The sequence below is a fragment of the Epinephelus lanceolatus genome, chromosome 4, assembly GCF_041903045.1.
Source record: "Epinephelus lanceolatus isolate andai-2023 chromosome 4, ASM4190304v1, whole genome shotgun sequence".
Taxonomy (NCBI): Eukaryota; Metazoa; Chordata; class Actinopteri; order Perciformes; family Serranidae; genus Epinephelus; species Epinephelus lanceolatus.
In genome coordinates this window covers 1193361-1211428 of record NC_135737.1, presented here as the reverse complement: position 1 = coordinate 1211428, position 18068 = coordinate 1193361, and the positions used below count along the sequence as shown (strand labels likewise).

General features: G+C 40.3%; 1 protein-coding gene across 4 annotated transcripts in view; it reads left to right on the top strand.

Annotated features, from left to right (window-relative positions):
- nlk2 (nemo-like kinase, type 2) overlaps positions 1 to 18068 on the top strand; it is a 205841-nt gene that overhangs the window by 108199 nt on the left and 79574 nt on the right. For all 4 annotated transcript variants that reach the window (XM_033631279.2, XM_033631277.2, XM_078166837.1 and 1 more), the window contains exon 2: positions 7998 to 8127. In XM_033631279.2, coding sequence (XP_033487170.1) covers positions 7998 to 8127 — 130 coding nt within the window. The remainder of the gene's footprint in view (positions 1 to 7997; positions 8128 to 18068) is intronic.

The following is an 18068-nucleotide window of genomic DNA, read 5'->3' as shown; positions in this document are numbered from 1 at the left end:
GATTTGTTTGGGCCAAGAAACACAAGGAATGGACATTAGACCAGTGGAAATCTGTGCTTTGGTCTGATGAGTCCAAATTTGAGATCTTTGGTTCCAACTGCCGTGTCTTTGTGAGACGCAGAAAAGGTGAACGGATGGATTCCACATGCCTGGTTCCCACTGTGAAGCATGGAGGAGGAGGTGTGATGGTGTGGGGGTGTTTTGCTGGTGACACTGTTGGGGATTTATTCAAAACTGAAGGCACACTGAACCAGCATGACTACCACAGCATCCTGCAGCAACATGCCATCCCATCCGGTTTGCGTTTAGTTGGACCATCATTTATTTTTCAACAGGACAATGACCCCAAACACACCTCCAGGCTGTGTAAGGGCTATTTGACCAAGAAGGAGAGTGATGGAGTGCTGCGGCAGATGACCTGGCCTCCACAGTCACCGGACCTGAGCCCAATCGAGATGGTTTGGGGTGAGCTGGACCGCAGAGTGAAGGCAAAGGGGCCAACAAGTGCTAAACACCTCTGGGAACTCCTTCAAGACTGTTGGAAAACCATTTCAGGTGACTACCTCTTGAAGCTCATGGAGAGAATGCCAAGAGTGTGCAAAGCAGTAATCAGAGCAAAGGGTGGCTATTTTGAAGAAACTAGAATATAAAACATGTTTTCAGTTATTTCACCTTTTTTTGTTAAGTACATAACTCCACATGTGTTCATTCATAGTTTTGATGCCTTCAGTGAGAATCTACAATGTAAATAGTCATGAAAATAAAGAAAACGCATTGAATGAGAAGGTGTGTCCAAACTTTTGGCCTGTACTGTATGTCCCATGTAATGCTTTGATCATGTGTTCTTTTCTTTTGTTTCACTTTTGAGTGCCTTTTTCTGTTTTAATTGTAGTTGATTGTACTACACTGTTGTTTTTATCATTTGTTTTATGGCATTTGTTTTATTTGAGATTCCTTGAAAATGTAACGTGCATTATACATAAACTTTTTTATTGTTATTATTTATTTGTTGTAGTGTACCATGCTCCTGGCCCATATTCTGAATTTGTATCTGAATTCTCAGAGTTTTTATCCAGTTTAGTTGTTAAATCAGATAAAGTTATTATTGTAGGTGACATTGATAACATTCATGTTGACGTTGATAATGACTCGCTACTGCGTTTATCTCATTATTAGACTCCATTGGCTTCAAGGTGTACATAAACCCACTCACTGTTTTAACCATACCCTTGATCTAGTTCTGACGTATGGAATTGAAATTGATAACCTAATAGTCTTTCCACAGAATCCCTCTCTATCAGATTATTATTTAATAACTTGATTTCTTTTTACTCAATTACACGCCACTCAGCAACAGTTACTATATTAGATGTTTATCAGATAGTGCTGTCGCAAAATTTAAGGCAAAGATTCCATCGACGTTGAGTTTAATACCTTGTCCTTCTGTAACAGAGGTTTCCCGTACCGACTTTAAACTCTCCAGAATTGATCATCTTGTCGATAGCGCTGCAGGCTCGCTGTGAACAACACTGGACTCTGTAGCACCTCTTAAAAAGAAGTTAACAAAGCAAAGAGAGTTTGATCCTTGGTACAACTCTCAAACCCGAAAATTAGAACAAATATCGTGGAAATTTGAAAGGAATTGGCAATTAACCAAACTGGAAGAATCTCAGTCTGGGAACAAAGTCATATAAGGGGGGGCCTCCACAATGCCAGAGCAAACTATTACTCAGCATTAATGGAAGCACTGTAGCCAGGCTGACTGAGAGTCACAGCTCTATTGAGCCTTGTATTCATTTAGCCCTTAGCAGTAATGATTTCATGAGCTTTTTTCATGACAAAATTCTAACTATAAGAGGCAAAATTCATGACCTCCTGCCCTCAAACGGAACCAGTCTGCCCTCAAACACAGCTGTTAGACCTAATATATATTCGGATAGCTTTTCCCCGATTTCTCTTCAACAACTGACCGCAATGATTTCTTCATCTAAATCATCAACGTGTCTCTTAGACCCCATCCCAACTAGGCTACTTAAGGAAGTCTTACCTTTAGTTAACACTCACATATTTGACATGATCAGTATATCTTTATTAACAGGCTATGTACCAGGGAACTGCCCATTGGTCCGACATCCCATTGTTCTGACCATATTAAACCCATTGTTCCGAAGTTCGTTCCGAAATCATCATGGTGCCCTGTGGTTAAGGTCTGGTTAGGGTTAGGAAAAGATCATGGTGTAGGTTAAAATGAAAAAGAAAGTGACAAACACATAAGCTGTGAGCCTGCTTCACCTCAAGCCTTTCCCAGCTGACCCAGAGCCGGTCGCGGCGCACCATCAAGGTAGAAATACGCCCGCCAGGAGCCGTTCAGCACCGCGGACTGTCAGGCTAATGGGATGTCGGACCAATGGGCTGTCGGACCAGTGACATGGACCCATGTACCACAGTCCTTTAAGGTAGCTGTAATTAAACCTCTTTTAAAAAGCCCACCTTGGATCCAGAGGTGTTAGCCAACTATAGACCAATATCTAATCTTCCCTTTCTTTCAAAGATCCTTGGGAAAGTAGTCGCAGACCAGCTGTGTGATTTTCTCCATGATAATAATTTATTTGAGGAATTTCAGTCAGGATTTAGAGTGCATCATAGCATTGAGACAGCACTAGTCAAAATTACAAATGATCTTCTGATTGCTTCAGACAAAGGACTCGTCTCTGTACTTGTTTTATTAGAGCTTAGCGTGGCGTTTGACACAATTGACCATCAAATTCTGCTATAGAGACTGGAACATTTAATTGGCTTTAAATGTTCTGCACTAACCTGGTTTAAATCTTATTTATCTGATCATTTTTAGTTCGTTCATGTTAATTATGAAATCATCTCTACATACTAAAGTTTGTTTTGGAGTTCCACAAGGCTCTGTGCTCGGACCAATCCTATTCACTCTATATATGCTTCCCTTAGGTAACATCATTAGAAATCACTCTGTAAATTTCCATTGTTATGCAGATGATACACAATTGTATTTATCCATAAAGCCAGAAGAAACTGATCAATTAACTGAACTTCAAAAATGCCTTAAAGACATAAAAACCTGGATGAGCACCAATTTCCTGATGTTAAATTCAGATAAAACTGAAGTTATTGTTCTTGGCCCCAAACACCTCAGAGAATCTGATGATATAGTTTCTCTGGGTGGCATTGCTCTGGCCTCTAGCACTACTGTAAGAAATCTCAGAGTAATATTTGACGAAGATTTGTCATTTAATTCCCATTTAAAACAAACCTCACAAACTGCGTTTTTTCATCTGTGTAATATTGCGAAAATTAGGCCTATCCTGACCTGAAAAGATGCAGAAAAATTGGTCCACGCTTACCTCTAGGCTGGATTACTGTAACTTGCTATTATCAGGTAGCTCTAATAAGTCTTTAAAAACTCTCCAGCTAATTCAGAACGCAGCTGCACGTATACTAACAGGAACTAAGAAATTAGATCATATTTCTCCTGTTTTAGGTTCTCTGCACTGACTCTCTGTAAAATCCAGAATTGAATTTAAAATCCTTCTCCTAACGAACAAAGCTTTAAATGGTCAGGCTCCATCATATTTTAGAGAGCTCATAGTGCCATATTATCCCACCAGAACACTGCGCTCTGAGAATGCAGGGTTGCTCTCAGTCCCAAAAGTCTCCAAAAGTAGATCAGGAGCCAGAGCCTTCAGCTATCAGGCTCCTCTCCTGTGGAATCATCTTCTGTTGCGGCCCGGGAGGCAGACACCATCTCCACATTTAAGACTAGATTTAAGAGTTAACTTTTTGATAAAGCTTATAGTTAGGGCTGGGTCAGGCTTGCCTTGTACCTGCCCCTAGTTAGGCTGACTTAGACCTAGTCTGCCAGGGGACCTCCAATAATACATAGAGCACCTTCTCTCCTTCTCTCTCTCCTTTGCTAACACTCCTGTTACTGCATCTCGCTAACTCGGCTGTACTGCATGTCACTAACTCAGCTTCTTCTCCGGAGCCCTTGTGCTCCACTGTCTCACAACTTATATCACAGCGGTACCTGGATAGTGTGACTTGTGTGGTTGTGCTGCTGCTGTGGTCCTGCCTGATGCCTCCTGCTGCTGTTATCATTAGTCATACTTCTACTGTTATTACACACTTATGATTATTGTCACATATGTATACTTAAGCAATATTACACTTGAGCTCGTGATGTTATACTCGTATATCGTCACGGCTGTGATTCGGTCATAGACACGAGGCTGCAGGCCGTGACGATATACGAGTATAACATCACAAGCTCGAGTGTGATATTGCTTTTATACAACAGTTCAACAGTTAAACAAGCAAGGCTGATTAAGAAATGTTGAATAATAAGGACAAAATAGATAATTTAAGGATTTTATTTGTCTTCCGCCAACAAAAATAGTTCCCTCAGGACTCTGCTGTCACTGTTGCTATGTAACCCAAACATGGTGCACCAGGCACTTACTCTTTATACACATTATCTGCACATTTCCATTAATTGTGCAGCACGTGAAATAAGTCTCTGGTGACTGCATGGTGGACTGTCGCTTCACAGGCACAGCCGACAAGTTTGAAAGCAGTTGACGGCCCATTTTGTCCACCTCACAGTGTTAGCTTCTTTCTTGCTTTTCTTCAAGTCACTGAGCTCCGCTGATGAAACATTGACAAACCTGGATATGTGCTCAGATGGATTCAGCTTCTCCTCTCCCTCATCTTCCTCTGATGACCATTCATAGTTCAATTCAAAACTTATTTTAGGAAATAATTCCATATTTTTGGCTGTTTGACAGTGGAAGAATGAATTAGCCTACAACGCAACCGCTGACCTAACTGACACTAACCGTCATTTTTGATTTGATTGTTGATTGCAATCAGCTGTGAGGTGGAGTGATACATAACACAGTGAAATAACCGTGATGTTGTACTCCAGTATCATCACGGTTTTACTGTCTCTCGACCAATCAGATTGCAGGGCCAGAACTAACTGTTGTATAATATCAGATTTTGATATGGACTTTCAACATATTGTACCACAATAGCCGTAATTAGAATTATAATATTATTACTTTAATTAATGTTGTTGTAAGCTACTGTCATTACCGTCTGTCCTGCATCTCTCTCTGTCTCTCTTTCTGTCTTATTGTGTCATATGGATTACTGTTCATTTATCATGTTGATCTGTTGTGGACGACATCTATTGCACATCTGTCTGCCCTGGAAGAGGGATCCCTCCTTAGTTGCTCTTCCTGAGGTTTCTACCATTTTTTTCCCCGTGAAAGGATTTTTTTGGGGGAGTATTTCCTTATCCGCGGCGAGGGTCCAAAGGACAGAGGGATGTCATATGCTGTAAAGCCCTCTGAGGCAAATTGTGATTAGTGATATTGGGCTTTATAAATAAAATTGATTGATTGATATATTATGAATTAATGAAAACCAAAAAAATGTAACAATAATAACAAAAAATCATGCATAGTAAACACACTTTTGAACTGGTTCAAATGGTGTGGTCGAGTGATAGAACTTACCTTCAGCTATCAGAAATAAAAAATTGTCTTCAATCATGGAATTTATGTAAGATTAAATTTTCCTTCAGGCACCAGCCTTTTTGAAAAGACAAAATTATAGCCAGTGAGCTTAGTCTCTAAGACTGCTTTAGAGTTCTTGGCCCAGTGTACAGTGGCCTTATATTTCACAAACACAAATCAAAAGATCTGGTTCTTTATAAATGGAAGTTTATTGAACTTTTAATTATACAATTTAGTGTCCTACCTGACAAACAGAAAAATTCTGAATAAATGAGTACAATGAATACATCAGTGAATTTGTAAATGAAAGCAGACCACTGTGTAGACCAGGTAGAGTCTGTAGCTGTCCTTAATGCTGACCAATAAATTTGATTTTAGAGATTAATGCATCATTTAGCAGTTGAGAGTGTAAGAAGCACCAGGAAAGAGTGTGAAGCAGTTAAATACAGCAATTTTCAAATAGATCTTTTAGTCCAATGCTTATAAAGTTCTTAAGAAATTAAGCATCAGCTCATTAACACACAGAAGATGTACTGCTTCACCTGACACGTGATGGCAATGGAGGGACAGGGCAGCATGCTCTTCTTCACACTGTGGTATTTTCGGACATTATCGGCTGCTGCATGGTGATTGGGCTTGAATCGAATTTCTCCATCTCTCTCTCTGTCAGCTGACAGCTTGTCAGCTTTTCACCCTCCCTCTTGTTGGGGCGGAGTCAGTTTCACAGCTTTTGCTAGACCTCATTCAATTCTGTGTCTTTATAAAGTCTCTTTTTATAAAGAGTTGCTATATGAGTCCTCCAGAGTTTCAGTGACAGCGACATGAAACCAAAACCACTCCCATCAGAAACCTTTGATTTGAATTTGGTTAGATTTTTTTTCCCTTTTCATAGAATTGGAATTAATATTGTTTACTTGACATTTTTAATTCTTAAATGAATGTTAAGGTCCCCTACCTTTAGAATGGCACCAAACACATATCATAATATTAAACTAAATTCCAAACAACTCCTTGATGGAGGATCAGGAGGAGACAGAAACTTGGTTAGTTTCCCTGGTTTCTACATCAAAACCAACATGTTAACACAAACTTCCCTTTGTTCGAGTATGTTAGCTAAACATAACTCATCAATGAATGTACGTTCTATTTTGCATGCAAAAATCAGTCTTTTTTTTTCCTTTTATGTGGTGGAGCCCCCAATTTTGGGGTGGCACACCAAAACCAAAAGGCAGGAATTCTATTATGCTGTTGAAGTACATGTAGTTGAAAACTATGCCAGGGACAGCCATTTTTAGGATGAGATAGAAGGTCAACAGTATCTGCCCCACAGAAGTGGTATGCATCTTCTGAAAGTACGGAACATAATGATGAATTTGAGATGCAGCACAGCAAGTGTCAAGTTTTTCTAGTCAAAAATCAGTTTAAAAATTAGTATTTTGGTCAGGCCCTATTCGAACTTTGAAAGTTTGGAGTGTATAAGGGCTTCGAACATTATGATAGAAGTATAATGGCCCTATGCTCAATTATGTTTCCCTTTTAAAAATTAACAAAATGCCTACTAGTTTCAGGACAATTAAATGGCCACTATACAGACTAACATCATCACACATGAATGAATTTGGGCTCATTGAGTCATTGAGTCTCAGCTTTCAGGACATTTTTCAATTTCAAGTCTCTTTAGGGACCCCAGGCGAGTATGCAGAAATATTCAAATGCACAACTTTTAGAATATGCAAAAATAACACATATATACTGCATGCAAGATACTTCATGTTTTATGCCAAAAACTACATGGGACTAGCACAAAGTGGGCATGTCTGTAAAGGGGAGGCTATTGGGTACCCAGTGAATCCATTTTCATTAAGATATCTGAAGGTGAGATGTCAAGGGATCCCTGTGAAAATGGCCATACCTGTTTTTCCCTCACCAAAATCTAGCCTAGCTGCACACTGGCTTTTAAATGAGCGTATCACAGTTTCATAAAGACAGAAATGTCAGCCTCCAGTTACTTTCGATTATTTTCATGAGTGGGGGCCAGTGGAGGGCCAGCAATTGTATCAGGGTGGCCATGCCACACCCCAACCCTGCCATCCCTAAGAGGCGCCACAGCTTGTATTGTGTGATTTTTCGTCATGGCCAGAGGAAAGCAAGATAATGGCCATAAAAAGGGGATGGGATCATAAATGGACTCGTTTGTCCCTTAATATTCTGCTTATCTGTCTTGATTTAGAGATCAGAATTCTCTGTAAGACTTTATGGTGGCAGTCACCCATATACCCCACACTAGCCTGTAGTCACTGAGATGGAGTGATACTGTAGGTGTCTGATCATGTAATGTAGCAGTTATTGAATATTTCAGAGTTACTCTATTAACCTAACATCAACAATATTAAAGTGCTAAATCCTCCTAAGAGCCACTGAACCTTAGTGTTTGTCCTCTTCACCCAGGTCAGTGACGGACCCCCGAGATGGAAAGCGAGTTGCCCTCAAAAAAATGCCCAATGTCTTCCAAAACCTTGTTTCTTGCAAGAGGGTATTTCGGGAGCTGAAGATGCTATGCTTCTTCAAACATGAAAACGTAAGTACACAGCAGTGCATTTGTCATCTCCAGATGCAAACACACTTGACTTGACTTCCTTTCCACCTAGTATTAGGACAAGATGTCAAACTTCATTTAGTTCATGGGTCGCATGCAGCCACATTTGATCTCAAGTTGTCTAGACCAGTTAAACTATGCACATGAACCTATGAAAACCCACACCTCCAAATGTTTCCCTTTCTTTTGATGTAAAGAAGTACATAAGATCAACAGACTAAGGTGTCTTAAAAAACATAATAATTTTAACATTATGTCTCAGGTACTCATAACTGTTATTACATGTGCATTTTCCATACATGTCCGCTCCTGTGTAGTAATGCTGGCAGCACCTCTCCAAACTAAAGTGGAAGCTATTGAGGAAGCAGGTTAAGTTATTCCCTGCCTTACAAACCATTTACACATCTTACACAGACTTTTCTGCTCTGATTGGTTGTTTTTGTTCTTGATCATGTACTATTGTGTCAATGTCGTGACAGTTTTAGCAAACATGACAAAGTTATTGTCATTAAAGTTGCCAACTACAAGGCCATTAACTAAAAGTTTTTCCTTAATAACCTCCTAATTACTGCTTATTGATAGAAAGTAAGAAAATGTCTGTTAATATGCTCTTTTTAGTATGGGCTTTCAAAGGTGGTAGTACCACAAGAATAGTCTTTCTCACTTAAAGAAGTATTTAACTGCTGGAAAGATGTTCTTTTCATAGAACTGGGCTGTCTATGCAGAACAAAGATGCAAATTGCTGCTACATGGCATGAGAAAACAGAGACAACTTTCATGCCAGTAAAGTGAGAGAGAGAGAGAGAGAGAGAGAGAGACAGACAGACAGACAGACACAGTTCAGTAGAACAATAACACTCTTAACACACTTTGCTAGCTTGGTGCCAATGGCAGTACTCACCAGGTTGATAAAGTGCCTCTGCTGTTTCACGCCGGCATTTTTCCCTTTTTACTCTGTTGTGGTAACGTCTCTATAGAGGAAATATCAAAAAGGCTGGGCTGTTGGGCCCAGCTGTTGTTAAAGGTTATAGTTAAAGGAGATAGAGAAGATAAAGTCGCAGAATCAGCCACACACTCACCTTGCAGCATGGTCTCAAACAAAAGGGACTCAAATAGGCCACTCCCACATTTAATTATGGTGTGTTTCAGGCAGGCTTTTGAACTCGTAAGTCACAAGTTCAAGTCACGAGTTACAACTTTGTAGCGTTCCGAACATGGCGAACCGTTTGTTTGTGCTTCCCCATTATTGCTATCGCCAAAGGTACCTGCTCCTTGCTTATTTGAGTGAAACTGAGGAGGATAGGGTCACAGATGCTATTATAGGCTATTTTTTACGTTATCTGTGTGTTTGGAAACGTATTTTGTATTGATTTCTTCTTGCACTAGAAACCAGCTGTTAGAGCGGCTGCCAATGCGTTAACATTAGGGTTATTTTATGTCTATTTCTCACCATTTATCACCTGCATCAACACCGCATCCATAGGGCTGCCATTGTTGTTTAGGGGAGTAAGGTAATTGGTTTAGAGGGCTGTGTGACGTCAGATACCGTAACTGGGAGTACATCGATCTGGTACGAGTTCACGGGTGGGAAGTTACGGGTTTGACTGCCGTTCCAGTGCACTTTCACGGGTTACAGGTTGTGAAAACACGAGTTACGGGTTGCCTGGAACGCACCATTAACCTTCCTCTTCCTGGATTTTATCCTGAGAGGACTGATTGGTGCATCTCTCCACCTGATCTCAAGGAGTTATGTACCCTGCTTAGTAGGTCCCCCTGCTGGCCCCCAACTGACATTACACCCCACTTCCACTGGACAAATTCTAGTTTTCCACCCTCGCTGCTCAGCTTCTGCTCCTAAGTCTGTATACCGAAGCTTTTTTCTTTCATAGGTTTCTTCCACTGAGTCTTCCCAAGGAACTGTCAGCTCAATGAAATAAACTATCCATTGAGTCACTGATCACAACACTATGTCAGGCCTCTGAGTGGTACAAACTATTTCCTGCGGAACAACAAGCTTTCCCCCTAAATCAACTTGCATTTCCCAATCACAAGCACCCTCTAGGCGGCCACACCCTTACCTCCTTACTACTGTACTACACTTCTGTATTTCTCCCCCTCACGGACAAACTGAATTGCTAAACTCCTGTTCTTAAAATCTTCTGAATCTGCCTGTCTTCATTTCCCTTCGATGCCTGCAGCTAAACTTTTAAACACCTAGTTATGTCACCATGTATACCGGCCTTGTGACAAGCAAACCTTACAGCCTGACAAAATATGCTTTAAGGTTGTGGTACCTGAACACAATGGGCATGATGGGTCCCCATTTACCCACAGTTTTAGGTTCTGGGTGGTTGGTAACACATCGTATGTAGCCCCTACCAGGAATCTAATACGATTCTCCTCCATATTCCACAGGTCCCTCCAACTAAGCTTCCTCTTCTCTACACTTTCCCAATTCAACCACTGTCCCTGCTTAGCCTGGGCCACTGCCTTTGCACCCGTCAATATCTCCTCCTGTCTACGTATCTGTTCCACAACCAGCTTTCTTTTATCTTTGGGACCTGCTTTATTCCATACCGGTTTGTCTGAGCCAAGCCCCAGGCCTCCCTGGCCAAACTGAACATTACCTACAATCTCTGCACATGCCTAAGAGCTGCCTCTGCCTGTCTTCCATTTCCTCCCCTTGGTTGGATTTGGAACCACACTCCTTTTTTTTTTTCCCCAAGATATTTTTTGGGGCATTTTTGCCTTTATTGGACAGGACAGGTAAGCGTGAAAGAGAGAGAGAGAGAGAGGGGGGGGATGACATCCTGACCTTGGTACATTTAAATTCCTCTGTTAAACTAGATACTGGCAGCTGAAGTATCCCTTTTCCATACAATGCAACACTACTTACTTCAACTTTCCTTGAAGTTATGATTTATCTGTTCTATCCAATCCTTCAGCCACATCTTTTCTAAATTTCACCACCTGTTTCTCATCATTCAACTCGACATTGTACCACCTATCTAAGGTCTTTACTTTTTTTTTTTTTGGAGATCAATTATATATTGTTCTTTTTCAAGTTACAGAGGCAGTTATTCTGTGTCCAGCGTGACCCAGTACAAATTACAATGGCAACAATACCTGCCCCAACCCTAACCCCCCCAACCCATGCCTAAGACACAGTAGAATTTGCAGGCCTATGCAGATATATACAAAACAGTAACATTAGCTACAACAGCAACAAAAATAGTAATAGTGACAATAGATAGAAAAATTATATTTTTTTTTAAAGGAAAGGAAAAAAAATACAAATAAGGAGAAAATATCACATAGAAAATCTTACATAAACAAAGCATCGTCACTCAGTCACTCACTACTCAACCATACAGTCACTCACTCATTCATTTCCAGATGTGCATCCCACGGAACACCATAAGCCCACATTGCTGCACGCAGCTGCAAATAGAAAAAAAGAATTGCCTGGAAGGTTATAAGATTTTTGTAAGTCAAGAAACTCACAGAGAACTTGTTGTCCCACAATGTCTTGGAATTTGTGAACGCCTTTGTCACACCATTGTGGAAAAATAATTGGTTTGCTACCTATTAAGAGGGAATAATTGCGAAAGGTGGGAGATTGATGAAAGAACTTATTACAAGTTTTTGCTAATTTCTGGACTTTATGCCATACAGTAAAGATATATGTAATAATTGGAACAAAGTCCCGTTTCACTATTTTCTGTGGTATACTTGAATATATAGGAGTTGCTAAGTGCTAATGATGATTTCATCCAATTGATTCTATATCCAGATAAATTGCCAAAATTTTCAAAGGTCTTAAGCAAATGAGACAGTGAATTAGATAGATTTTTTGTAGAAATTAAAATATCGTCGGCATACAAAGAGATGTTGAAATTGAAAAATAAATCACATAGTATACCAAAACAACCAAGCAAAGAGAACTGGTTTGATTCTGACTGCCAAAATTTGAGAAAAATATTGAGATACTATCAAATCAAAGACACAGACAATGTAATAATCCTGACCTTCGCCATCAATACTGTAAAACATTAAACCAACACAAAAGAACACTGAGAGCAAAAAGAGAGAAACATATCCAACACCAACTTGATGTAATTGAAAAGTCCAATGGCACAACACATTTCTGGAAATATTGGAACTACCTCACTAAACCACAGCAAGATGACCTACCTATTCAAAATGGTCAAATATGGAAAAATCACTTTGAAAAATCTATAGAGAGAAATAAATCTGAATTCAGCCCAACAGGACCTCTGTAAAAAAAACTCCAGTCATTAGAATCTGTGATTAAAGACTTTCCAATCACAGAGCAGGAGTTATTAGCAAAAATCCAGAACAAAGACAGAAAAAGCCCAGTGGTCCTTGTTGTAATGTGAACATTATTAAGTTAATCTTTATTAGAATAAGAGCACAATAGCCATGCGCCCACCAGGGGTCGATGTTGTAAAAGATAAGCTGGTTGGTATGTGCCATTTTATTTTGAAGGACACTTCCGCCTCCAGCATGTTGTTGTATGCTTTACCTCCCGCCGACAGAGATGTTAGCAGACGAGCTCTGTATGTACTTTTCATTTTGCTGTCCTTATATGAACTGCAACTACGGCCAAGATGTTGTCGAGTGGTTCTTTTAAAGCTGAAGTTACCACAGTCCTGATGGTATCTTATGTGAAATGATCAAATATGCAGATTAAAAACTTAATAGTGCTATACTAAAATTATTTAACTTTGTTCTCAGTGTTGGTTATTTCCCTGACATCTGGAGCAAAGGAATCTTGACACCGATATTCAAAAATGGAGATAAACTTGACCCGGAAAACCACCGGGGTATATGTATCAGCAGTAATTTAGGAAAGTTGTTCTGCAGCATCATCAACCACCCACTACAAGACTTCCTCCACCAACATCACATCCTGAGTAGAAGTCAGATTGGATTCACACTGAAACATCGAACCACAGATCATATTTATGCCCTCCATAGCCTAATTAACAAACAAGTCCACCAAAACAACAAGAAAATCTTCTCCTGCTTCATTGACTTCAAAAAAGCATTTGACTCAATCTGGCTTCAAGGCCTTTTCCTAAAGCTATTAGAAAATGAAGTAGGAGGTGAAACATATGATGTAATCAAATCAATGTATATCCATCAACATAGAGCCCACAAACAGCTACTGCTACCTGGGCCTGAGGATCTCCTCCACAGGGAACTTTCAGCTGGCTGTGAACAAGCTCAGAGAGAAGGAAAGAAGGGCTTTCTATGCCATTAAAAACTCCACACATCTTCAGATTCCCATTAAAGCCTGACTAAAAATAATGCAAACTATAATCAAACCTATTAATCTATATGGGAATCCATAGTATGGGATCCCCTCAACAATCAAGAATTCAAGAATTGGGACATGGACCCAATAGAAACACTGCACGTAGAAATGTGCAGAAACATTTTGAAAGTACATAGAAACACCCCCAACAATGGCTGCCGAGCAGAACTGGGCCGATTTCCCATTCTGATCCAAATCCAAAAACGATCTCTAAAATTCTACAACCACTTAAAATCAAGCAACCCCGACTCATATCAATACAAAGCCCTTCAAAGCCAAGAGGAGACCATACAGAACAGCAAGCTTAGCCAGTTAGTACTAAAACTCAGCTCTGCCCCCACACATACCACCCACACCCCCACGCCCCACTACCACCCCAATCAGATCTTCAACCAACATAAACTCAGCAACATCAACTTCTGGAGAAATGAGATCCAGAACCAAAGCAGGCTGCAGTGTTACTCAGCTCTAAAGAGAGAGAGTATGGTGTAGCAGAGTACCTGAGGAGGCTACAGGATGAGAGGCTGAGGAGAACTGTGACCGCCTACAGACTCAGTAATCACAGTCTGGATAGAGATGGGACCACACACATACACAGCTGGCTGCGTCCAGAGGACAAAGTGTGCTCGCTCTGCCAGCAGAACCAACCAGAGACCAAGCAGCACTTCCTGCTCCACTGCAGCAGATACTCGGACATCAGAGACAAACTCTTCACACAGATCTCACAGAAGTGTGAAGAGTTCTCTCGATCCGGTGATGCAGCGAAAATGCAGTACCTGCTGGGAGAGAAAACGTGTGTTGTCCTGGAAACAGCAAAGTTTATCAAAACGTGAGAGCCTCAGAGAACAGACAGTGACCACAGATGAGCTATCCTATGTCCAACTGAAAACACAACTGATCTATTTCATTTATTGATGTACTGTTATTAGTGTATTCAGTACTCAAGTTGTAAAAAAAAAAAAAAAAAAATCAATCAATCAATTTTATTTATAAAGCCCAATATCACAAATCACAATTTGCCTCACAGGGCTTTACAGCATACGACATCCCTCTGTCCTTATGACCCTCGCAGCGGATAAGGAAAAACTCCCCAAAAAAACCCTTTAACGGGGAAAAAAAAAAACGGTAGAAGCCTCAGGAAGAGCAACTGAGGAGGGATCCCTCTTCCAGGACGGACAGACGTGCAATAGATGTCGTACAGAACAGATCAGCATAATAAATTAACAGTAATCCGTATGACAGAATGAGAGAGAGAGAGAGCGAGAGAGAGAGAGAGAGAGAGAGAGAGTGAGAGATGCAGGTAATGACAGTAGCTTACAACAACATTATTGAAAGTAATAATATTATAGTTATAGTTCTTGCTACTGTGGTACAATATGTTGAAAGTATGTATTAATATCTGGCAGTATACATGTGTGACAGTCATATGTGTATAATAACAGTAGAAGTATGACTAATGACTAATGATGGCAGCAGCAGCAGGAGGCATCTGGCAGGACCACGGCAGCAGCACAACCACACACGTCACGCTGTCCAGGCACCGCTGCGATATGAGTTCATCTGAGAGACAATGGAGCACAAAGGCTCCGGAGAAGAAGCCGAGTTAGTGACATCCAGAATGGCCGAGTTAGCAAGATGCAGTAATAGAATACGAGAGAGAGAGAGAGAGAGAGAGAGAGAGAAGGAGAGAAGGTGCCCAGTGTATTATAGGGGGGTCCTCCGGCAGACTAGGCCTAAGTCAGCCTAACTAGGGGCTGGTACAGGGCAAGCCTGAGCCAGCCCTAACTATAAGCTTTATCAAAGAGGAAAGTCTTAAGTCTAGTCTTAAATGTGGAGACGGTGTCTGCCTCCTGGACCGTAACAGGAAGATGATTCCACAGGAGAGGAGCCTGATAGCTGAAGGCTCTGGCTCCTGATCTACTTTTGGAGACTTTAGGGACCACGAGTAACCCTGCATTCTCAGAGCACAGTGTTCTGGTGGGATAATATGGCACTATGAGCTCTCTAAGATATGACGGAGCTTGACCATTTAGAGCTTTATAAGTTAACAGTAGGATTTTAAATTCAATTCTGGATTTTACAGGGAGCCAGTGCAGAGAAGCTAAAACAGGAGAAATATGATCTCGTTTTTTAGTTCCTGTTAGTACACGTGCTGCTGCATTCTGAATTAGCTGGAGAGTTTTTAAGGACTTACTAGAGCTACCTGATAATAGAGAGTTACAGTAATCCAGCCTAGAGGTAACAAAAGCGTGGACCAATTTTTCTGCATCTTTTCAGGTCAGGATAGGCCTAATTTTCGCAATATTACGCAGATGAAAAAATGCAGTCCGTGAAGTTTGTTTTGAATGAGAATTAAAAGACAAATCTTGATCAAATATTACTCCGAGGTTTCTTACGGTAGTGCTAGAGGCCAGAGCAATGCCATCTAGAGAAACTATGTCATCAGATAAAGAGTCTCTGAGTTGTTTGCGGCCAAGAACAATAACTTCAGTTTTGTCAGAATTTAACATCAGGAAATTGGTGCTCATCCAAGTTTTTATGTCTTTAAGGCAGTTATGGAGTTTAGTTAATTGATTACTTTCTTCTGGCTTCATCGATAAATACAACTGTGTATCATCCGCATAACAATGGAAATGTATAGAGTGATTTCTAATGATGTTACCTAAAGGAAGCATATATAGAGGAAATAGGATTGGTCCGAGCACAGAACCTTGCGGAACTCCAAAACAAACTTTGGTACGTAAGGATGATTCATTATGAACGTCAACAAACTGAAAACGATCAGATAAATAAGATTTAAACCAGCTTAGTGCAGAACCTTTTAGGCCAATTAAGTGTTCCAGTCTCTGCAGTAGAATTTGATGATCAATTGTGTCAAACGCCGCACTAAGATCTAATAAAACAAGTACAGAGACAAGTCCTTTGTCTGAAGCAATCAGAAGGTCATTTGTAATTTTAACTAGTGCTGTCTCAGTGCTATAATGCACTCTAAATCCTGACTGAAATTCCTCAAATAAATTATTATCATGGAGAAAATCACACAGCTGGTCTGCGACTACTTTCTCAAGGATCTTTGAAAGAAAGGGAAGATTAGACATTGGTCTATAGTTGGCTAACACCTCTGGATCCAGGGTGAGCTTTTTTAATAGAGGTTTAATTACAGCTACCTTAAAAGACTGTGGTACATAGCCTGTTAATAAGGATAGATTGATCATATCTAATATATGAGTGTTAACTAAAGGAAAGACCTCCTTAAGTAGCCTAGTTGGGATGGGGTCTAAGAGACACGTTGATGATTTAGATGAAGAAATCACTGCGGTCAATTCTTGAAGAGAAATTGGGGAGAAGCAGTCTAAATATATATTAGGTTTTACAGCTGTGTTTGAGGTTAGATAGTTACTATCTGAGGACAGGAGGTCATGAATTTTGCCTCTAATAGTTAGAATTTTGTCATTAAAAAAGCTCATAAAATCATTACTGCTAAGGGCTAAAGGAATACAAGGCTCAATAGAGCTTTGACTCTCAGTCAGCCTGGCTACAGTGCTGAAAAGAAACCTGGGGTTGTTCTTATTGTCTTCTATTAATGCTGAGTAATAGTTTGCTCTGGCATTGCGGAGGCCCCTCTTATAAGTTTTGAGTCTGTCCAGATTAAACGAGATTCTTCCAGTTTGGTTAATCGCCAATTCCTTTCAAATTTTCGCGAAATTGTTTTAATTTACGGGTTTGAGAGTTATACCAAGGAGTGAACTTTCTTTGCTTTTTTTAACTTCTTTTTAAGAGGTGCTACAGAGTCAAGTGTTGTTCGCAGCGAGCCTACGGCGCTATCGACAAAATGATCAATTCGGGAGAGGTTAAAGTCGGTACAGGAAACCTCTGTTACTGAGGGACTTGGTATTGAATTTAACGACGGAGTAATCTTTTCCTTAAATTTTGCGACAGCACTATCTGATAAACATCTAGTATAGTAACTGTTGCTGAGTGGCGTGTAATCGAGTAAAAAGAAATCAAAAGTAATCAGATAATGATCCGATAGCGAGGGATTCTGTGGAAAGGTTAAAAACCTAGGTTTTAGGTTATCAATTTCAATTCCATACGTCAGAACTAGATCGAGGATATGGTTAAAACAATGAGTGGGTTCATGTACACCCTGACTGAAGCCAATGGAGTCTAATAATGAGATAAACGCGGTAGCCAGGGAGTCATTATCAACATCAACATGAATGTTAAAATCGCCTACAATAATAACTTTATCTGATTTAAGAACTAAACTGGATAAAAACTCTGAGAATTCAGATACAAATTCAGAATACGGGCCAGGAGCACGGTTCACTATAACAAATAAAAGTGGCTGTGAGGTTTTCCAGGTCGGATGTAAAAGACTAAGAACGAGGCTTTCAAATGAATTATAATCTAGTTTAGGTTTAGAGCTGATTAACAGACTAGAGTTAAAAATGGCTGCAACTCCCCCTCCTCGACCGCTGCCTCGAGGAATGTGGGTATTATTATGACTGGGAGAGTGGACTCATTAAGACTAACATATTCATCTTGACACAGTCAGGTTTCAGTGAGACTGAAATCAACA